The sequence below is a fragment of the Parambassis ranga genome, chromosome 12, assembly GCF_900634625.1.
Source record: "Parambassis ranga chromosome 12, fParRan2.1, whole genome shotgun sequence".
Classification (NCBI taxonomy): domain Eukaryota; kingdom Metazoa; phylum Chordata; class Actinopteri; family Ambassidae; genus Parambassis; species Parambassis ranga.
In genome coordinates this window covers 14,648,911-14,670,081 of record NC_041032.1, presented here as the reverse complement: position 1 = coordinate 14,670,081, position 21,171 = coordinate 14,648,911, and the positions used below count along the sequence as shown (strand labels likewise).

Below are 21,171 nucleotides of genomic sequence, written 5' to 3'. Positions count from 1 at the left end.
CATAAAGTTAAGTATTTATTTACCTTATAGATAAAAGTGAAGAAAGCGTTGGACCGCAACAACTAGAAGAGGAGTGCAGATGGGTTTGGCTCCTGGATCTGGAACGGTCTGTAGCATTGGCAGTCGGCCGCTGCCTCGGTGGTATGCTGCAAGGTCCGCCGCCGTCTCTCCAGGAGAAAACGTCAGAGATCTGGCTATCAAATGTCCTCCTCAGAAATGGTCTGGAGATGGACTTTGAACAGCTGGGTAGGGAAAGATTCGGCTGGCTCTCAAGGCTTTCACATGTGCAAATGTTTCGTAAATAGACACCAAAGGAATGCAGGTTTAATCCCTAGATTTATGTTCCACCAGTGTTTCCATAATCTGTTTGGTAACAGCGGTGGTAAAAGAAATGTTTTACTTTTGTTCACACACAGAACTGTTGTTTTAAGGGCAGTGATACAAGCAGGATGATACAGAGAGAAGATTAGGCTGATTTTTTTGTGTGATGCTTTGTCTTGTAGACTCTAGCTTGCCTTGGCTGACTGAGGTGGTGCTGCTTGGCAATACTGATGCCAGACTTGCAGAGCTAAGTCTGACTGAGGAAACCAGGACACTACTGGAACTGGCACTGGGAACCTCCAGAGGACTGGCAGGTGTTCTATTGTGGAAGATGGAGGAGTACGCTCACAGCAAAGGTACTCATTTTTATATATGAAAGCCTGCGTTAGACAGCTGAAAATGAACTGACTGCATCGTAGATTCATTTTCTGATCCTCAGTGCGTTGTGTGTTTGTTGTTTTGTAATCGAGCTGTAATGTTTGCTGTGACTGCAGAATGGGAGAGCGGAGGCTCTTCAGGAGATTGTCTGCTGCAGATCGTCTGTCGCTGCAGTCTGGCAGCACTCCTCAAACACACTGGACTGCAGAACGAGGCATGTTGGCATGACAGGCAAGTCCACAGTGTTTACTTTCTATTGAAATTGCAACCTTATCTTTTATATCATGAAGGAAACTAATAACTTTTAATCTCACTGTTGAGACAGATATGAGCCATGTGAGATGCTTTTCGACATCTATGAAACAGTTTACAAAATCAGAAGTGCTTTGTTGGCTCTTAAAAACGCTCCAAGAATCTCACAGGTGGAAGCAGCTGCTAAGCAGGTACATAAGCATAATTGTGCACATACGCAGTAATAATTAAAACGTCTTTTCTGAGTCTTTTTTCTCTTCTCAGTCTCCTCAGAGTCCTGATGTAGACAGGCCAGAGCCATGCACCTCAGCAGAGCAGGAAGAAAAAGATCACAGGCTCCAATCAGGGGGTCACTGCAGCCGGGAGGTGCAGGTGCCTCCTCCTGCCACGGCGAACCACAACCAGGAAGAGGTCACAGATGAGGACAGATATGGCAACAGCCGCATGTACCTGTCAGGTTAGAAAGAAATGTGTCTGATGGTTTTAGTAGATAGAAATGTTCATACACATACACAGTACAACTGATTCTGTTATGCATTTCCTGTCTTTGCAGAAGTCCTTGAGTCATTCATGGCCACCCGGGAAGCCATGCAGGTGCAGCAGAACGTTACCGTCTACGAGTCGTTCGGCACCTCCACACTACCCAGCAGCATGGAGAGCCCCGTCAGCCCAGAGAGAGAGCCAGATCACAAGCAGCAGTGGGAGAAACACAGGCAGTCTGAGGAGAGTTTGTCTTTCCCCGCTGCCTGCCATCTGGTGGTTTCCCGATGTCTCTTCCTCCTGCTCGGGGTCAGGCCTGCTTGGGTGGAACCCAGCGAAAGGGAGGCTGTGAGCACTGAAGCAAGGTTGGTGCTACACAGCGCGTGTGTGTGTGTTTGTTTGTTTTGTGTTTGCACTAATGATCTGTATCATCTTTCAGGAAACCATCAACAGAATCCCATACAGTGGCTGTTAATGGACGGAAACAGGTAAGTGCTGTTCTGTAATAAAATGTCACCCTATATATAATTTTTTTTTCTAAGTGTTAATTGCTGTTTTTGTCTTATTTAGTCTGATCAGTCCAGAAACTCCTCTGGGTCTCCTAAGAATAAAATGGGTAGGCGGTATTATTAAGGAAAGCTATTAGATTTTGGTGCCGGAAAACTTCACTCCTGTCCTGTCTCTGCTCTAGGCTTACCTTTGTGTTCTTTGGGGATCATGAAAGATGCTTGGGATCGCCTGCGACAATGTATCAGCCCAACCTCCGCTGCAATGTCCCACTATGGCAGCAACACACAGCCTATTCTGAACCAGGCGTTTCAGTTTGTCTGTGGCAGCCTGATTAACTTAACACCCTCCTCGGCAACACTGGCAGGAGGACAGAGCTGTGGTCAGGCAGATCCAAAGGCCATTACCTTTGCCTTCCTGCAGCAGCAGCAGCGGGCAGAGGTAATTATGGTCTCTCTCTTTTGAGAAAATACTACAGTTATAGCTGTAATAGGCACAGCAACTTCATCCAGACTTGTTACACCAAAATGGCTTCCACATACCTCTGTCTTTGTCACGATCAGATGCGTCTGGAGGCCTTGTGTCAGATGTCATCCTTCCTGTCCAAGATGGAGGAGAAGAGCAGTGGATCTGCAGGCTTCCCTGCTCTGTTGCAGTCTGTGCAGCTCCAGTTCCTCTCTGGATGCTTCGCCCTGGGAACACAAATCATTAGCTCTCACTCCGGAGCTAATTATGAGACTCGACATTACATGGTGCATCTAATAATCACGCTGTCAGAGCGCTTTTGATAAGTTGAGAAGAAAAAAAAATCAAAAATTAATCTACTATCTTCTGTGTCTGTGTCTCAATCCAGTCTGGCACACATTCAGCTTCTATAGATACGCAAAGGGAGCTACAATCTGCAGCCCGCACCTTCTACCAGCAGGTGGTGCGTGTCCTCAAACAAAGGGCCCTGTTGGAGAAAAAACACCCAGGTATAATTATAATGGTGTTTCACATCTGTGAAATTCCCTTCTGCTTATTTTCCCACTGGAGTTGTGTCTATATTTAATATCCTGGCTCTGTTGTACACAGGTTCTTGCCAGCATCTTCTACTAGCCACAATGTTTGCACTAAATTTCTGCTACCAACCGGTGGATCTGGTGCTGATCATCAAATGTGACATCCTAGAAATCCTTTCCACACTGACCAGCAACAGCTGTGCTCTAATGAACCAGGGTTGGTTTGCAGCCTCAACATCTGGACCCATGCTCCTTGGCGGAGCCGTCAGACTAGCTTGTGCCCGCCTGCTTCAGATACTGACTGTAGCAGCAAGGTGAGAATGAAAACCACCAGCTACAAGTACGATCTCTGCTGGAGCATAGCTAATTGTCTTTTTCTCTCAGCTCCTGTGAGGATTTGCTGCCTATGGATGTATCCCATGCTCTGATGGAAGTGATGTGTGAGCAGCTCCAAAACATCCTGCACAACTTCCAACAGCAACAGATAGCAGAGAGAGGAACAGCCGAGGGGGCGGGGCTGGAATCCAGCAACAAGAGCACAAATCAGGCTGGTGTGGCATATTTAGGCTTCACTTGAATAACAGATATTTTTCTTTACAAAGACTCAGTTGAAAGAGCTCCCCTTGACTGCTTCCTTCCTTCTGTTTTGATGTGTCAGGAGGAGACAGCAGCAAAGTGGTTGAATCTCAGCTTGCTGACTTCTTGGTGTTTTTGAGGCGCGTGCTGTCCTTAAGAGTAATGAAAAGACTCTCTACGTTTGTCAAATGGGTTGATCCACTCATGGCCATTATTTCACACAAGTGCTCTTCAGGTAAGATACTTTTTATGAACAGTATTGACATTTCTTTCTTGCTTCTTGTCATTTATGTGCTTCCCTCCTTCTTTTTAGCATCTCCACGCTTCCACAACCTCCGCACTAAGCTTTTGGCCTTCCACGTTTTAGAACGACTGTTACCTGCATGTTCTGAGCCAGTTCAGATCGAACAGGTGTGAAAATGCAGGAAGACATTCATACATTCTCTTTAAAAAAATATGTGTCTGAATAATTTCCCTTTTTTTTCCCCTTGTAGATTGTTAAACAACTCTTTCAGCTTTTGTCTGTTTATATGTGGGAGGAACCGCTAACGGAGATGAACCATGAAGAGGCGGCTGAGAAAGACACAGGGGTAATTCAGCATTGTTATATTATTAATGCTGTGTATTGCATTAGTAATGTTCTATACAGTAATGCACTGGTATATAGCACTATAATTGTCTTTGCGGTAGCATGTATTGCTTCTCTCTGTTCATTATTTTGATTTTAGAGAAATAATTGCAACTTCTCAAGTCACATTTCAGTGTTCTTACAGTTTTATTTAACTTTGTACATAAGACTCTAAACATCGCACAGGAGTCGGAATGCAGAGATTCTTGAGATGTGTTGTATTTCTGGAGAAGTGCAGTGCACTCCTGGCAGTAATGAAACTGAAAACAGCAGTGGGGTGGGATGAAAAGTCAAAAAAGGACAAATAAATACAAACTAATGCCAAACTATGAGATTAAAGTCTTTCATAAAATAAAGTCAATCATTGGAAAAATCACTGATAGTTTCTAACAGTTTTCTTCCAAGTTTGTTCTTACATCCATGTGATTGCTCTGCAGAATCCTGGCAGCTATGATGAATGTATTCCCATTGGAGACTTTTCCTTCGACCCGCACAAGATAATCTGCTGTTCTCTAGAGAGTGGGAACATCCTCTCACATGGTTCTGGAGGTAAAGGCTACGGCTTGGCCACCACTGCTATTACCTCTGGTTGTTTTATATGGAAGGTAAATACTAGTGTCTGCTGCATGTAGGCGCAAAAAAAGAATACAGACTTTACACCCATTGGTGAAAGTGTCTAAATAACAATCCTCTCCACAGTTCTACATTACCAAAGAGAACAGAGGCAATGAGGGCACATGTGTCGGTGTTTCACGCTGGCCGGTCAGAGATCACAACCACCACACCACCACAGACATGTGGCTGTACCGTGCTTACAGTGGCAACCTGTACCACGGAGGGGAACTGGTGCGCACACTTCCCTCCTTTACTCAGGGTGACACCATCACCTGCATCCTGGACATGGAGGCTCACACTGTATCATTCGCTAAGAATGACAAGGTTCCATCAAATGTTTGCAAGATTTTTACTCTACTTAGATCAACAGGCGGGTTCTTCTTTAAGCTATTATTGTTTCTATCTTCTAGGAGCCAAAGTTGGCCTTTGAAGGCGTGGTTGCCTCTGAGCTGTACCCTTGTGTCTTGTTCTACAGCAGTAATCCTGGAGAGAAGGTACTTAATATAAAAGGTCTTGTCCTCTGTCTTCTGATGTATATAAACACTGATTTTTATTTATTTTTATTTTTTAAAGGTGGCTTTGCGTGACCTCCAGATGAGAGGCATGCCCAGTAATCTACTTCCTGGAGAGCCTCTCTGCAGCCCTCGCACCACCGTGCTGCTGGAGTCAACAGTGCAGCTCCTTCGTAGGCTCCATCAGTGTGACCAGTGGTCCCCACACATTAACCAGCACATTCATACTCAACTGGATCTCATCGGCCCTCTGCTGAGAGAAGATAATTCAGCTGGCCCCCACCCAGGTCGGACAAATTTCAGTAACTTCTTGTCATCTCAGGGTTTAGTGTAATTTGTTTAAGTTAGTCAACTGCACAAGGTTAGTTTGCTAAAAGCTGTAATTTAATTAATTATCCAGTCGCAGCTAATGTGACGTACTAGTTGAACGAGTCCAGGAGCCTAAAGCGAACCCGCTTAAAAAAAACAGATTATATGATCAAACAGATGTAGGGAGAAGAACTGTTTTTCTGTAGAAGAAAGATGCTTGTATGTAGTTAACCAGTCCAGTACAAAAATTGTAACCAACCAGTCTTCCTACAAATTATGTGACAATGTAGGGGACATTTTCAGAACCATGTGTCCTGACAGTGTCATTTCAAAGCACCTAACTTGTGGTTGTTTATGGCTTTATACCATTTAAGTGTGTAATTTCATTCCTGTGCTGGAAATGCTAGAAAATGCTCCTTGAAAGTGCTTGAGTTTGGAAAACGTGTAACTTACTTACTCACTTCTCCTTCAGGCCTCACTCCCACACACACCGAGAGGGATGAGAACGAGAAAGACCTGCCCAGTGATGACGCAAAGGATTTGCTGGCACATCGTCGCTCCTTGTCAGACTCCAAACTGGCTGCCCTTTGCACTGAAGTGTGGCCGGTGCTGGCGGTGATCGGAGGAGTGGACAGCGGTCTCCGTGCTGGAGGTCTGTGCCTGCACAAGTCCAGCGGGCGCAGGGCCATTCTGCTCGGAGTCCTGAAAGAAGGAAGCGCTCTGGCTAAGCTTCAGTGGGAGGAGGCAGACCTCTCTGTCAGGTATTACACAAAAGGATATTCATATGTCCACATAATGCAGCATCTGCATAATTTCCTTAAACGAATCTCATTAACGTCCATTAAACAATTCTTATATTTTTCCTGTCTTGGTCCGTTCAGCATGTATATTATTCTAATTCCTTTCTGTTAGTGTTAATTTTTCATTCTCTGTGTAATGTGTCTAACATTTTACTTTATTTTCATCATTTACCCTCCTGATCTTGCTTTCTTCTTGCTTCTTCCTCTCCATTCTTAAATCCATTAATCCCTGTTGAATCCCTCCTGATGTCACTCCATGCTGTTTCTGTGGGTTCTTACCATCCTTCCCAATAACTAAGCTCCATGAATTCTTGGTCACCCAGCGACACACCGATCATCTCTTTGGAGCCCTGTGACATATCCTGCTGCGACGTGTCCCGCCTCGGAGGCCTCAAACCAACGGTGTTGTTAGATCTGATTTATTTGATGGGGCTGCTGGAGGAGCAGGGTTGGCTGGGTGCTCATCTATTCCCCAGAAGGAAGTTCTCTGAGGAGAACATGAAAGAAGCTGAGACACAGTCCTGTCTGGAGGAAGACATGTCAGATGATGTAAGATGGCTGACAGAAGAGGAAAGGAAGAAGTTTAAGGAGCAGAAAGTTGAGAAAGACCCATTCCCATCACCGTCTCCGACGACAAAGATCGCCAACCCTCAGGACCTGACCTGTTTGGCTCCCCAAACATCCCAGTCCTCCAAACTGGAAGCATTTGCATTTGAGCTTAGAGCTGTTAGGGTCTCATACCTCCTCATTGGAGGTTTGAAATCACTGACTGTAATCTTCAGCTGTGAGAAGCTGTCAGATTTGCTCCTAGTGCCTAAACATGACCCTCCTAACCCCTCAGAGAGTCCCCTCTCCAGCCCAAATGCAGACCCGGCTATGACCAGCAGTAAACAGTGGGATGAAAGTGCAGAGCTGAGGTCAGTGCTGCAGTATGTGGTTCAGAGCATGGTGAAGTGGGCAGTCAGGCCCTGTCCCATTAAACAGACTGTGTCCCTAGCTGACTTGGAGAGAGCACAGATCATGATATACAGAGGGGCCCTGAACAGGCTGCTGGAGGACAAAGAACGCAAAGGTATGTAGTCGTTTGTAATTACTATTTTTTTGCATAGATAAAACTTTTTGTAAACATTTTTTATCAGATTTGAAACAAAGCAAAATCTCCAAGCCATACATATGATTAGGACCATTGGGCAAGATGTAGTGCCCCTAGTGGTGAGCCTGCAAATTGCAACCACCCGAATATCACCTCCTTTAGAAGCACCCAAGAGACCCAAATTAAAATGCATACATTTGCTGGATAGGATAATAATCAGCACTCTAACATTAAAGACTTAACCTGTCTTCCCCTTTCCCTGTGACAACTTGGTGTAACTAAACAGACTTGAAACATTGTTTGGGCTTCTTCCAGCTACAGCTACACCCTCTTACCTCCATCATCACATTTCCCTTTGCAGAATCAGGCCACCCCCTGTCCTCTCAGCCCATTTCCAAGTCCTCCAGCTCAGTGTCCTTGTATAGTGCGGGTTCAGAAGGCACTGCCATCTTTGGCCAATCAAACAGAGCCTCTGCCTCGTCCTCTAACACTGACTTGGCATCATCTCTCCCAACCAACCTTCAGGCAGATGGCCTCGATAATTTCAACCCTTTCCTCCCCATCAGCCTCCTCCAGTAAGTACGCAGTGATCATTAATTAACTTCTTCTTAATTTAACTTGTGAATCATGCTCAGAACATCCTCAGTAACATACTAAATCGACACAAGCACAATAACTAGCATTAGTATGGATTTATTTCGTTGTTACTGATTGCTACAGACCTGTATCTTTTGGCAGCAGCAGCTATTCTGAAGTCCAGGGGATGGGTGAGTTAGGACGAACTGTATCTTAAAAAGCAAAGAGTGTGCGATGTCTTTAACCTAGGCTGCAGCTCTGCCTGCATGTCGTTCTCCTAACCCCACCAGCTGACCACAGAGTCAGCGGTATTTCTGCTTTCAAGAGGCAAACACGCAAACAGCTTGAGCACTCTGATAAAACAATAAAATCAAGATGTTCAAGCCAAATGTTGAGGAAAAACGTAACTGATACATGCTTGATTTGCTGCAGTTTTTAGGCATCTCTAAGTGAAACAGGCTCTCATGTCAAAGGTTTGGCAGTCCAGCACTGCTTCGCCTATGTTATTACTGTATTATACTGTATCTTCACCTCCTCTAGGCACATGGTGCTAACTCGGTTCCCAACGCTTACGGGCCTGGTTAGCTCTCCCCCTGTGCTGCACCCTTGCTTCAGCCTGGCCAGCTCTGCTTCTTGTGATGCCTTCACAGAACAGCAGACCAGCTTCATGGAACCTGGTCCCTGCAGCACACAGGCCAGAAGCAGCCTGGGTAAGAACGAGCGCAGAGACCTTAATGGGGGGAAAAGCTGTTGGAAGTCAATACACAGGAGTACATAGCAAGTACAGTACATTTTTTTTTAGTAAGGTCAGTCCAGCTTTTAACAACCTTTTTCCCCATGCTGGCTTCTTACTAAAACCTGCTAATAACATACAGTATTTTGACACTTAAGTCAATTATGTCCTGAAATAATGTCATAATGGTAACTCGGTGGAAACTGTCTGTCCTCTGCATGTCTTAAATGTTCAGCCATTGGTCACCGTGGATCTGCTGCTGAAAACTGCATGTGTTTTGCCCTGCTGTTGAACAGATATCAAAACTATCAAATGCATGCACACACACACCCTCACATGCTTGAATGGCACCTTTTCATCATCATCAATTTGTTGGTGTTCATTTGAACAATTTCAGAAAGAGCTTCGCTCTCTCGAACTAAGAGTTGATTTGTAGTTTTTAGAATTTATTATGGATAAAAAGCTAGCGAGAGAGGTAATCCTTCTACAGCTGATAGAAATCAAACAGTCTACTTGTATAGCTTCTACATTCCATGACAGTATGCAGTACAAAATGGAGCTGTGTGGGCTTGTTTTTGTTTTCTGTTTTTGTGTACCCTTTCTTTTCTCCTCAACCACCAGAGCGGACACAAATGTTTGTCACCAGTCGGTTGCTAGAAATGGGATTCTCTATGAGACATATCTTCTGGGCCATGGAGGCAGCAGGTACTGCTTTGTGTAGTATGTCTGATGCCGCTGACGTTTTGCTTCATGTGCTTTATATTTTAAACATCTGTCCTTCATTGTCCGTGGAAACTTCCTCTGATAAATAGACTCATTAGTTTTTTTATGCTGCTTATTTGGTTGAATATTAACTGAGACTTTTCAAATTCATGACTTTCTGCACTCTGTACCTCAGTCAATCCCTCTTGAGTCAGACTGTCCCCCCTCTTGTGGGAAACTTGGCACAGATTCCTGCAGTACATTTTTTTTCCATTTGTATTTCACACACATTTTTCACAAGTGATCTGATTCAGAATATTTTGTGCACAAACAAAATATGTATTCTGAGAATGTAAACAGATTTTTATTCATATTTCTACTGCACAGATTTAATCCAAAGTACTCACTGTATCACAAATTTAGCACCAAGCCTTTTTTTACACACTATTTATCCAGATGTGCCGGTCTGACCTGAGACCAACCACAGCAGCATGATCATCTGGTGGTGATGCCTGACATGAATAATCAATGCACCACTTTATGAACTCCTGACAGCTGAACATTCCTGTGGTCCCTCCCAGATGTAGCAGGTGACCTGGACTCTCAAACCATCGAGGTGTTGGCCAGCTGGATGCTAGAACACCCCCTGACTGAGGAGCAGCAGGCAACTGAGTCAGCAAGACCGGAAGGGCCTCTAGACACCCCATCTCCAGATGGACCAGAGACAGTGCAATGTCCCGAGCGCCCCTCAAGTCAAACCACTGAAAGGTAAGACAAGACAGAAACATACTGTTACTTGTATTCTGCAGTTTGTTCGTTACCTCTCCAATGGACAAGGTTATTTTTTTTGTTTGCAGTCTGTTGCCGGGGCTCGACTGGATAGAAAGGGAGAACTTCTTGGATGTCCACCTCACAAGGAACAGGCCTCCTCCAGCGCGACGGCGCCGCTCAGGCCCCACTCAGAGGACTTCTTTCCGAAGGCCAGGTCAGCATCCAAACTGAATCTATATATGTACATGGAAACAGTGTCAAAACCTCAGTTTGTTGCTCATTTTTATCATCCTTTCAGACTTGCCATCACCAAACCCGCTCCCACAGCTGTATCAGCAGCACGCTGTGGTCAGTGATTGGCCCGAGCAGGTGGAGTTTCATCCCTTCGCTGCTGAGGAGGAGTCAGAGTTGGGCTACATGGATGACCCATACCACGAAGAAACGTATGAGGACCTGCTCACCCCTTCGTTCTTCAGCGTAGAGAGGGACACACTCCAAATTGTAGAGGTGACTTACTTGCACACATACAGGCAGCACTAAACACAATAAAGTACTGATTTTGTAGTACTATTTCTTTTCTTGTGCTCTGCTTTGACTGTTCTTGTACCAGGCTGGGGAAGAACACAGTCAGATGGTGAAATGTGAGCTGTGCAGCACCCTCACCCTGCAATTCAACAATCACATAAAACGCCGACACCCAGGGTGTGGGCAGAGCGCTGCACGGAAGGGCTACGACAGCACCGGGGCATACGTGGACGTCTGGTTCAAAGGGGAGTGTGGCTCCAACTTCCCCTTCTACCTTCTCTGCAGCTCCTGCAGGGAAAAGTATCTGGCTGCCAACATGAGCGATCCCAGTTCCAAATATGAAAGGTACCAGAAATGATGGATTCAAGCCACATCCTGTAAATACCATGTAACAATCTCTTATTCATCCTTGTTGCGTTTTGCTTTAGGATTAAAGGTCTGACATCCGATCTGATTGGCCAAATGGACAGCACATCTGATGGTAGGAAAGATTACTTTCACTCCAAAATTCAAATTATTTAATGTTTTCTAATGAGTTGTATGTTATGAATGGTGTTGCTATTTGCCCTCAGATGACTGGGAAATGAGCCACCAAGATGAGTACGACACAGACAAATTGACAGGACTGGAGGACTTCGGACTCCTGCTGAGACCACTGGGGCTGACCGAAAAGAAACTGGTGCCAGACCCCTTTGCCTTTACTGAGCCAGACCCACTCGGAGCACAGGTTTACAACTCAGCCTGTCCTACAAGGGCAGTAGTCCTCAAAGGTATCGTGTCTTTTTAATTTTCCAGCCACATTTTCTACCCACAATTTAAATTCTGCATCTGCACATCTGTGTCATCATGAATTCCAATTAGGTCGCAGTAACTCAGAATCTTAACTGCCATCCTGTTCATGTTGCACTCAATGATTCTGCAACTTGTTTTTCCTCTGATTATAATTTAGCACACTTGTAACACACTCCCACTTTCCCTCTGTGTGTGTGCTGGCAGCAGGAGTGTGCAACTCTCTGCAGCATCGTGACTCATCACTCATTTATCATAGTTGGGCAGGTGAAGCACAGACACAGTACTCCTAGTCATCTCATCCTCTTCCAGAATTTTGATAGCTGACATCAAAGGAGCCTGCTGTGTATTTTACGCATTAGTGGCCTTATAATATATGTTTTATTACTTGGATATGTATTTTCCTCACTAGGTAGTGCCCTTGTTGAGCAGAAGGCCTCTCTGAGCCTTGGACAGCAGGCGGTCTCACTGAGGGACTCCCATGATAGACTAAAAGCTTTGAGAAGAGTCACATCCACAGCCCAGATTCTGCTCGCTTACAGCATGGTGATGAGAGCTCTGTCTCAGACTGCCTCAAGGTAGGTATGAGCAGGTTCTCTCTTCATTGATGTATTTTACTGATGCATTTTTTTTTCACCGATTCTTGTTCTCTGTCCTCCTCCTCCTCCAGTGCATCAATGTGCAATCAGTCTAATGGACTGGAGTCCTTGGGTCTGGCAGATATCCGTATCCTGGTGCGTTTGATGACGTTAGCTGCAGGAGGCAGGGCTCACACCTGTGTGGACAGCCCGTCAGGAGCGAAGGGGCTGACGGCAGAACGCAACAGCAACAGCCGTCTGAGCTTTCTTACCTCAGCCATTGGCAGCGTGGTGTCCCACAGCCCTGCTGCTTACAGACAGCTAGTGGAGATATGCACTCAGGTTAGTTTTCTTCACTCTGTCTAAATGCTAAGGATTGCCTTTAGCCTTTGTTATACTCGTCGCATACATCGACGTAATTTCAAAATCTTTTCCTGCCTTTAGGACCTAATGGCGGCAGCTACAGGGGTGAATATTGGGGCCATCAGTGACCCTCAGCAGAGGAGTTGCCAGAACACTACTACTACTCTAACAGTTGCAACCCAGGGATCCCAGCAGCTGAGGGACGGCATCGACCAGACGCCCCCAACGTTCCTGGTCACACAAAGTCTGGTGTCCCTGCTCACTGAGAAGAGCGTTTACTGTTACAGCCCAGAAAGAGCTGAACACGAGGCTACTGGTGAGAGAGAGAACTTGATGAGGTGCGTTTGGTGTGATCATTTTTTACCATAGTATTTATAGTAGTCCTCTGTGTGTGTGTGTTTGACCTAGATGCGGGAAAGGAGGGGATGTCTTCCACTTCTTCGTCCTTGCCTCCCTCCCCTTTACCACACCTGAGTGCCAGAGTGGGCCCTCTGGAGCTGGCCAACGCTCTCGCGGCGTGTGTCCTGTCCGCCAGGCTGACTAATAAACACCGCCAGTGGGCAGCACAGCAGCTGGTGCAGGCCTTGGCTGCCACAGGAAGGGACAGTCCTCATCGGCCCCAAACGTATAGTGACCTGGCCGGTGACTTACGCAAATGTCCTCTCAAGAGACTGGAGGGACATTACAACAAGGTGAGTCAAACGTTTTGTTGTTTTGTTATGTAACAGATGTTTATTAGTTTGTGTTATTGGTCTGTTCCTGTTCTGTTCAGGTGGCCAGCTGTTCCTGGAGCAGTGAGCAGAGCTTGCTGGCTACATGCTCTCAGGATAAAGTGGTGCAGCTGTGGAGTGTCAGTCCAAACTCTGTGGAGTTACAGACCACCTTCTCCTGCATTACCAGGTTATATTTGCTAATCTAAAGGCATGTTTCTGGACAGGTGTTTTTCATGTAGTTGTAAACTCCTCCTCCTCCTCTGTATCCTCTTCAGTAAGACAGATAGATCAGGCAGTGAGAGGGCTGGGAGATGTCACCACATGTCTCCTGTTTATTGGAGTACAGCTGGAAACTTTTTGGCTGCCCCTGAGAACAAACACATCAACATCATGAACATCAGAGGTAGAATCGTTAGTTGATACGCTGTTATTATCTTGTTATAAGCAGCCTATTAATTACTTGTGACTTCTCAGGATCCCTTTGTCATGTGGAGGCCCAGGGTTCACGGGTCACTGCTCTCTGCTGGGCTCAGACCTTCAGCTTGTGGGTGCTTGACCAGCCAGCATCCTGTAAGAACAGACCTGCTGAGAGCCTGTTGGTGGGGCGGCTGGATGGCTCCCTCTGCTGGCTGCAGGTCACAATGCAGGAAGTAGAGCTGATAGTGAAGAGCACAGAACTCACCCACTGCCACAGAAAAGAGGGTGAGGAGAGAAACATGAGAATGTTATGCACATGTTCTCATTTAACCTTCACTTGTGTTTGCTGATAAGTGTCATCTCTTCCTCCTGCCCAGCCCCACAGTGTGTGGCCTGGCACAGTGAGGACAAGCCTTTTGCAGTAGGCTATCCCAGTGGAAAGATCATTTTGGCCACAACTGAGACCTATGAGAATGAGCAGCCTGCAGTGCTGCCTCTCTTCCAGGTTTGTGAAGCACTGAACACTTATGTAAACAGTGAAGACCTTGTGTAGCACTTCACTTCTCCTGACTGCTCCGCTCTCCTTTCAAACAATAGGACAGTGTGACTTCCCTGAAATGGGACCCCACAGGATACCTGCTCCTCTGTTTGGGACGGTCAGAGGCAGTGAAGATCCTGGGGCGCTCTGGAGGCACCTGGGTGACGCTCCATTCACTCTTCCACACCAGCACTGTTACCATCGCCGAGTGGTGCCCACTTGCTGGCAGAGCACCTGATCCCAGGCTCATGATGGCTGTGTGAGTTGCAGTATTTAGAACATTTTCATCTGAAAAGCTCTATTCCTGTGGTTGTTATACATTCTTCCTTTATTTTCCTGTCTGTCTGTAGAGGTTGCCAGAATGGCTCTGTGCATGTCTGGACTTTACCACAAGGGGGTACCGTTGTATCAATGCCCAACATATTGAACAGCTCCACAAGCCAGGATAAAAGCACTGAGCTCAAGGTCAGTGTGTTTTAATAAAACGTACAGTATGTGCCATCATAAACTATTTGTTCTCATTAAGCCTGTTTCTTCTTCATTTTACAGCAGGACGATGCAAAGTGTGTGTTTGTACTTCACGGCCACATTACAGCAGTGAAGTCACTATCGTTTTGCTCCAGTGGACTGGCGCTGGTTTCTGGAGGGATAGGTGGACTGCTCAACATCTGGTCCCTGCGGGTCAGAAATTAGATCCACTTCTGAGTTAATCTTGTAATAATTGATGCAGTATTTACTTGTCTTTCTGCTTCTTCTACTACAGGATGGTTCAGTGTTACAGACGGTTACAGGTCTGGGTTCAGTTGTCAACACCACCTGGATTCCAAACTTAGGTGTAGCTGCCTGCTTTGGGAGGTCAAAGGTAAAGTAGACCCACTCATGACCTTAAGCCCCAGAATGTCACAGTGATTTTTATTCACAAGTCTTTTCTGTTCTATTTCCCAGGATGTTTTGCTGATCTGCTGCACCCCTGACTGGATCAGTCAGAACCACGTCCTAGCTTCCTGTCGTATGGTCCTCAGAAGCCAGAACATCTTGGGTCTGAATCGGGCTCCTTGTTTGGCCGTCTTCCTGGAGAGGCTGCCGTTGTTGTTGCAGGAGCAGTACAACTATGAACGGGTCATTACTGAACCTATCATTTAAAGTTGTGTTTAAAGTTTTTGTTGTGTGTCTCAGCTCAGTCTTCATCTTTGTCTTCACTTTGACGCAGTCCCACGTGGCGGCCGGCGACCAGCTCGTCCACAGTGCCTTCCTGCAGAGCCTGGCCTCGTTGGCTGTTGGTCTGTCCTTAGAGAAACATCTGTGCTGTTACCCTCGCCCCCCGCACCACACCTTTCCTGACGCTCACTCCTGCCCGTCGGAGTGGAGTTGGCTCGTCACATACGCCACCACTGTCCGCAGTGCTGAGGCTATCGCTAGTGGCACGGCCTTCCCAGAGTCCTTCATTGTTTCAGAGTTCCAGGATGTGCAAGAAGTCGAAATTGCAAAGGCACTGGTGAGTGGTGGCAGTCGTCTTTTAGCATCGCTTCAAGAAGTCCAAATTGGCTGAAATATATCTTGTCTCCCAGGACAATAGCAAGTGGAGCTTCAGAATGGATGAACAGCTGATGTCGTGGGCCACCAGCAGACCAGAGGTAATATTTCAGTCTCCAAATAGAAAGAGAGAAACCTGGTTTTAGGACCCAGAGTTTTCACTTGCTGTCTTTGTTTTCTTTAGGACTGGCAACAAGGGGGAAAGACTGAAGTGTATTTATGGGGGAACGGACGTTATGGACAGTTGGCAGGAATGGGAACAAACCTCATGATGCCCACACTGGTACCCTCTCTGTTACAGACACAGCAGGTAGGAACCTTCGGGAGGAGGACTTTGTTCTCGAATGTTTCTGTTTTCTAATGTTTCTTTTTCCTTGACATTCAGGTTGTGTGTGGTCAGAACTGTACCTTCCTGCTCCAGTCCAATGGAACTGTACTGGCTGTGGGAGAAGGACAATATGGCAGACTGGGGCAAGGGAATTCTGATGATATCTACGTGCCCACAATTATCTCTGCTTTTCAAGGTACAGCATCCATCCAGAGACTTGTGTTATTATTTTACTGTAATTAACAGTCTTATCTGCGGACAGGGTATGTGGTGACACAGCTGGTCACATCCTGTGGATCCGATGGACACTCGATGGCCCTGACTGAAACCGGGGAGGTGTTCAGTTGGGGAGATGGAGATTTTGGAAAACTGGGTCACGGCAACAGTGAGAGACAGAGGAGACCCAAACAGATAGAGGCACTGCAGGGGGAAGAGGTTATTCAGGTAGAGATCATCTGACCTGTGTGTGATATTTCACTGTTTTTATGGAGCAAATTGAAAAGCTTAAGGAAGTTACATATGACACGAGGCATGAGCTTCCAGTGCTTCTTTGTTCTCCAAGCTTGCTTGTGGCTTCCGGCACTCAGCTGTGGTCACGGCAGATGGGAAACTCTTCACCTTTGGCAGTGGTGAGTCTGGCCGTCTGGGTCAAAGGTCAACATCCAATAAGATGCTGCCTGAAAGGGTGGCTGCCCTGGAGGGGTATCATGTTGGACAGGTAAGACCGGTGTATTTTTTTTTTTTTTTTCAAAACTCAGATGGTGATACTGTCTCTCCACGCTGCAACTGAAGCTAACTAAGCTCCCACTTCGCAGGTGTCATGTGGTCTCAACCACACTCTGGTGGTGTCTCTTGATGGCACGGTGGTGTGGGCGTTTGGAGATGGGGATTATGGCAAACTGGGAACAGGTTCCTCCACGGCAAAGTACTACCCCCAGGTGAGTTGACGTAGACTCCCATTTATGCAGAGACATGCTTACTGTTAGCTTGTTTATACTCCAGTGTTGTCCTTTATTATTCTTTTAAATGACTCATTGTATTCTACCTGTTTTGTTTTAGAAAGTGGAGCAGCTTTGCAACAAGGGGATAAAGAAGGTCTGTTGTGGGACTCAGTTCTCTGTGGTGTTGGCCTGTGATGGACACGTTTACACATTTGGACAAGGTAGGAAAGTGGACAGCATTACATCCTCATAATTATTGATTATAAATGAAAAATAATTGGGTCTTTTGGATGATGTCTTCTTTAAAAAACACAAATTAAAAAGGAAAAAAATCGTTTTACTTTCTTCTCCTCGTCCTTCAGAGCGTCTGATTGGCCTGCCGGACTCCATGCTGAAGAATAAATCCTGCCCCCAGGTGGTACCGTCCCTGGAAGGGCTGTTCATAGAAGACATTGCTGTGGGCTGTGAGCATGTGCTCGTCCTGTCGTCCACAGGGGACGTCTATGCCTGGGGCTGCAACAGTGAGGGACAGGTAATCAGCACTTAGGGACACTCCTCTTATCGCTCTCTTATGTACCACACCAGAAACTGGATCTCTGTATTTTTTGTTTTATGTGTTCCAGCTTGGCCTCGGACACTCCAACCCTGTGAAGGAGCCCACGCTCGTAACAGCCCTCCAGGGTAAAAACATCAGGCAGATCTCTGCTGGCCGGTGTCACAGTTCAGCATGGACCACCCCTTCTACCTCGATGAAAAACTCAGGTACACACACACATTGCTACAGATCCTGTAAGCAGACTTGTATGATCCATGAAAAGGGATTTTGGGACTTCATATATCACCGTCGTCTGCAGGTGGCTCTGGAAACATCCAGCTCGGCCTTCCCCAGTCAGTCCCTCCCCAGTACAACACTCTGAAAGACTGCAGCCCTGATGTCCTCAGCATGCGTCTAAGGGTCCTTTATCACTTCTCTGATCTCATGTACAAATCCTGGAGGCTGCTCAATCTGGATGCCAAGAATCCGGTATCCGTTCAGACTCATTGATAACTTAAAGGAATAAACCTTCCAACATTAATGATGATAATAATCATGCACCTGCTCCTCTTTTTTTTGTGCGTCCAGGTGTCCACTTCACGCTATAGTTCAGGGACGACAGCCATTATCCGAGGCGAGCTCAGAGGCCTTCTATCACCAAAGGTCAACACTCTTCCTCTTGTGCGCTCGATCGGCAGAACAATGACCCAGGGCAAAACATATGGGCCACAGATCACTGTGAAACGGATTTCCACAAGGTAAGGACAGCTATGATACACAGTCTTCAGGGGTCAGCTGGGCAGACGGGCTTATTCTAAACTTTATCTGGTCTTTTCAATGAGGTTTTACGTTAACCTAAATACTGATGTCTGCTCCTATGCACTTCCACAGAGGGCGATCGAGCAAGCCCATCTTTGTGCAGATTGCAAAGCAGGTGGTGAGTCTGAATCCCCTCGAGCTGCGGCTGCCATCACGAGCCTGGAAGGTAAAGCTGGTCGGAGAGGGAGCTGACGATGCCGGAGGAGTGTTTGATGATACCATCACTGAGATGTGTCAGGTAGGATGGAGACCTCACAAAGAATGAAGTCTGGGGTCATATTCCGCTCTATGTAAACTCACACAAAGATGCTTTGTTTGTCCCAGGAGCTGCAGTCTGGAGTGGTGGATCTCCTCGTCCATACTCCCAACAGCTTTGCAGATGTGGGCAGTAACACTGACAGGTGCGTATTGTTTTAATAGTATAATAGAATATCCAGTCGTGCAAAATAATTTAACGTGCGGCACTGGCCTCTTACAGGTTCCTGCTGAATCCAGCAGCGCACTCAGATGATCACATGGTCCAGTTCCGCTTCCTGGGTATCCTCATGGCGGTGGCTATCCGCACAAAGAAACCACTGGACTTACATCTGGCTCCCTGGGTGTGGAAACAGCTCTGCTCCATGCCGCTGGGAGGGCCTGACCTGGAGGAGGTGGACCTGCTCACCTACCGCACCCTGCAAGGCATCCAGCACCTGGAAAACAGCGGAATCACAGAGGAGAATTTCCACGTGGTAAGATACTGCATGAGGAGGCCTGTGTAGAGTTATTGTTGTTGATGTTCCAACATGAACGTGTTGTCCCTGTGTGGTGTCTCTCTCCAAAGATGATCCCGCTGGATTCATTTATGGCTCACAGTGCAGATGGAAGGCTGGTACCCGTGGTTTCTGGAGGCCAAAACATCCCTCTAACCTTTGCCAACCGGACTGAATATGTGGAAAGAGCTCTGGACTACAGACTGCATGAGATGGATTCTCAGGTTTGATGGGTTAATGGGCATTTTATTTGATTTATCAGCCTAAATCTAATGCAGTATATGAAAAATATCTCAAGGTGGTTTGTACATAAATCTCACCTTGGATGTAATTTACACTAACAGACCCAGCTCAGGTATCTCTGTAAGTGTACAAAGAGACTTTGGTGCGGGTTTCCCTCCACTGTACAGCCCATGTGAAGCCCTGCCCTGCATTTTAAACACCCAGTCTACCCACCAGCTTCCATTAGTACTCATTACACAGCTTGTTTGTTGTCCTTGTTGTTGTCTCATCCTCAGAAGTATCAAAGCTGAGCTTGTTCTGTTATGTCCAGGTGGCCGCAGTCAGGGAGGGCATGTCCACCATCATCCCCGTGCCCCTCCTCTCCCTGCTGACAGCGCAGCAGCTGGAGCAGCTGGTCTGCGGCCTGCCAGAGGTCTCCGTAGAGATGCTGAAAAAGCTGGTGCGTTACCGTGACATCACAGAGAGCCACCAGCTGATTGGTTGGTTTTGGCAAAGCTTAGAGGAGTTCACCAATGAGGAGCGGGTGCTTTTCCTACGTTTCGTCTGTGGGAGGTCGAGGCTGCCCTCCAACCCGGCTGATATCACGCAGAAGTTTCAAATCATCAAGGTGGACAGGGTAAGGTCATCACAGCAAAGTAGCACCACGTGTTGACATGAGAAGATTGTAATTACATAGTAATAAACATTTGTTTTTGTCACCTTAAGCCCGTCAATGGACTGCCCACTGCTCAGACCTGCTTCTTCCTGCTTCGCCTGCCCCCGTACACAAGCCAGGCCATCCTCGCCGAGCGCCTGCGTTACTCCATCCACAACTGTCCCTCCATCGACATGGACAACTACATGCTGACCCACAACACCGACCCGGCAGACAGCTCCGACACTGAGGACTGAAGCAGGAAGCTGCAGACAACATGGTGATGAATGTATCTTCTTCGATGCCATGCACATTATGCACTGAACACAGATTTTTTTTTTTTCAGATTTTTTCGCCAAACTTGTACGGTAGCGTATTGTTTATATGTTTGAAGACGTGTTTAGTTTTGATTTTACAGCTGTGCGAGTTGTTGTAATTATTGCAGTGTGTACTCAAAACACAAACAAAACTACTACAGGGAAACGAATTTTTAAAAACATAGGTGAAAAGCCACAATAAAGGCGTTAATGTGCCTGTTTGTTTGAAAATATGTAATAATTTATTGAGCTCTCTCACATACTGTAGGCAGTATTATTGTAAAATAAAGAGTGTTTAAGGAAGGACCTCAGTGTGATGTGTTTCTATCCACCAGGATGCTGTGACCAGCACAAACTAGGGCTGCAACAAGTACTTTGATACTCCGATTAATTTCCAGTAATCGGCTCATGCGTACATGTCATAGTTTTCCCATAAACACAGCTACTTCACTAGTGGACGCCTACTTTGGACCGCTGCTTTGTCATTGCTTCCATCCCTGACCGCCTCCAGGTTTCGAACCCAGGGCCTCTTGCGCCCAAGACACTGATCATCCCGCTGCGCCACGAGCCAGAGATTATTCTCAATGATGTCACTAACGAGTCATCAAATACTAAATTAGTTGTCGATGCATTTGAGTACTTGAATAATCGTTGCAGCCCTAGCACAAACTTAACCCAAACAAGCTCTATTCGAGTGATAAATTCAGCCATCAGCCAATAACAGATAAAGTGAACTGTGTCTCTACTGAATGCATTGAAAATAAAGGTATTTCATTGGTGAGTGAGTAAACAGAATGAACATATATGTCTGTGTTTAGGAGATTTCTAAAGTGTCACAAACTGCTAGCATAGTGGCTATCATTAGCATTCCTTCAACATCCATCCATCTTTC

At 46.3% G+C, this 21,171-nt stretch overlaps 1 protein-coding gene across 6 annotated transcripts in view; it reads left to right on the top strand.

The window, feature by feature from the left end:
* Positions 1-20,585, top strand: part of LOC114444198 (probable E3 ubiquitin-protein ligase HERC1) — a 29,778-nt gene extending 9,193 nt beyond the window's left edge. For 2 of the 6 annotated variants that reach the window (XM_028418643.1, XM_028418644.1), the window contains exons 19-80: positions 31-246; positions 504-677; positions 816-930; positions 1,025-1,142; positions 1,216-1,408; positions 1,505-1,796; positions 1,871-1,919; positions 2,002-2,047; positions 2,123-2,379; positions 2,502-2,690; positions 2,792-2,912; positions 3,013-3,253; positions 3,324-3,490; positions 3,598-3,750; positions 3,829-3,926; positions 4,010-4,105; positions 4,581-4,748; positions 4,843-5,082; positions 5,169-5,252; positions 5,332-5,557; positions 6,052-6,340; positions 6,679-7,451; positions 7,834-8,047; positions 8,589-8,758; positions 9,403-9,486; positions 10,065-10,251; positions 10,341-10,468; positions 10,553-10,761; positions 10,865-11,124; positions 11,208-11,260; positions 11,352-11,549; positions 11,981-12,146; positions 12,239-12,488; positions 12,591-12,825; positions 12,918-13,201; positions 13,282-13,409; positions 13,498-13,625; positions 13,697-13,924; positions 14,017-14,144; positions 14,237-14,436; positions 14,528-14,642; positions 14,727-14,858; positions 14,941-15,039; positions 15,123-15,296; positions 15,388-15,672; positions 15,746-15,811; positions 15,895-16,020; positions 16,096-16,234; positions 16,301-16,482; positions 16,601-16,756; positions 16,854-16,976; positions 17,098-17,200; positions 17,342-17,511; positions 17,603-17,741; positions 17,834-18,003; positions 18,103-18,272; positions 18,406-18,571; positions 18,658-18,734; positions 18,812-19,064; positions 19,157-19,309; positions 19,639-19,944; positions 20,034-20,585. In XM_028418643.1, the coding sequence (XP_028274444.1) occupies positions 31-246; positions 504-677; positions 816-930; positions 1,025-1,142; positions 1,216-1,408; positions 1,505-1,796; positions 1,871-1,919; positions 2,002-2,047; positions 2,123-2,379; positions 2,502-2,690; positions 2,792-2,912; positions 3,013-3,253; positions 3,324-3,490; positions 3,598-3,750; positions 3,829-3,926; positions 4,010-4,105; positions 4,581-4,748; positions 4,843-5,082; positions 5,169-5,252; positions 5,332-5,557; positions 6,052-6,340; positions 6,679-7,451; positions 7,834-8,047; positions 8,589-8,758; positions 9,403-9,486; positions 10,065-10,251; positions 10,341-10,468; positions 10,553-10,761; positions 10,865-11,124; positions 11,208-11,260; positions 11,352-11,549; positions 11,981-12,146; positions 12,239-12,488; positions 12,591-12,825; positions 12,918-13,201; positions 13,282-13,409; positions 13,498-13,625; positions 13,697-13,924; positions 14,017-14,144; positions 14,237-14,436; positions 14,528-14,642; positions 14,727-14,858; positions 14,941-15,039; positions 15,123-15,296; positions 15,388-15,672; positions 15,746-15,811; positions 15,895-16,020; positions 16,096-16,234; positions 16,301-16,482; positions 16,601-16,756; positions 16,854-16,976; positions 17,098-17,200; positions 17,342-17,511; positions 17,603-17,741; positions 17,834-18,003; positions 18,103-18,272; positions 18,406-18,571; positions 18,658-18,734; positions 18,812-19,064; positions 19,157-19,309; positions 19,639-19,944; positions 20,034-20,219 (11,045 nt within the window). In that variant the 3' untranslated portion in view covers positions 20,220-20,585. Of the gene's footprint in view, positions 1-30; positions 247-503; positions 678-815; positions 931-1,024; positions 1,143-1,215; positions 1,409-1,504; positions 1,797-1,870; positions 1,920-2,001; positions 2,048-2,122; positions 2,380-2,501; positions 2,691-2,791; positions 2,913-3,012; positions 3,254-3,323; positions 3,491-3,597; positions 3,751-3,828; positions 3,927-4,009; positions 4,106-4,580; positions 4,749-4,842; positions 5,083-5,168; positions 5,253-5,331; positions 5,558-6,051; positions 6,341-6,678; positions 7,452-7,833; positions 8,048-8,192; positions 8,240-8,588; positions 8,759-9,402; positions 9,487-10,064; positions 10,252-10,340; positions 10,469-10,552; positions 10,762-10,864; positions 11,125-11,207; positions 11,261-11,351; positions 11,550-11,980; positions 12,147-12,238; positions 12,489-12,590; positions 12,826-12,917; positions 13,202-13,281; positions 13,410-13,497; positions 13,626-13,696; positions 13,925-14,016; positions 14,145-14,236; positions 14,437-14,527; positions 14,643-14,726; positions 14,859-14,940; positions 15,040-15,122; positions 15,297-15,387; positions 15,673-15,745; positions 15,812-15,894; positions 16,021-16,095; positions 16,235-16,300; positions 16,483-16,600; positions 16,757-16,853; positions 16,977-17,097; positions 17,201-17,341; positions 17,512-17,602; positions 17,742-17,833; positions 18,004-18,102; positions 18,273-18,405; positions 18,572-18,657; positions 18,735-18,811; positions 19,065-19,156; positions 19,310-19,638; positions 19,945-20,033 lie in introns of all 6 variants that reach the window. The other 4 variants (XM_028418645.1, XM_028418648.1, XM_028418647.1 and 1 more) reach the window with 4 other exon arrangements.
* The last annotated feature ends 586 nt before the right edge of the window (positions 20,586-21,171 follow it).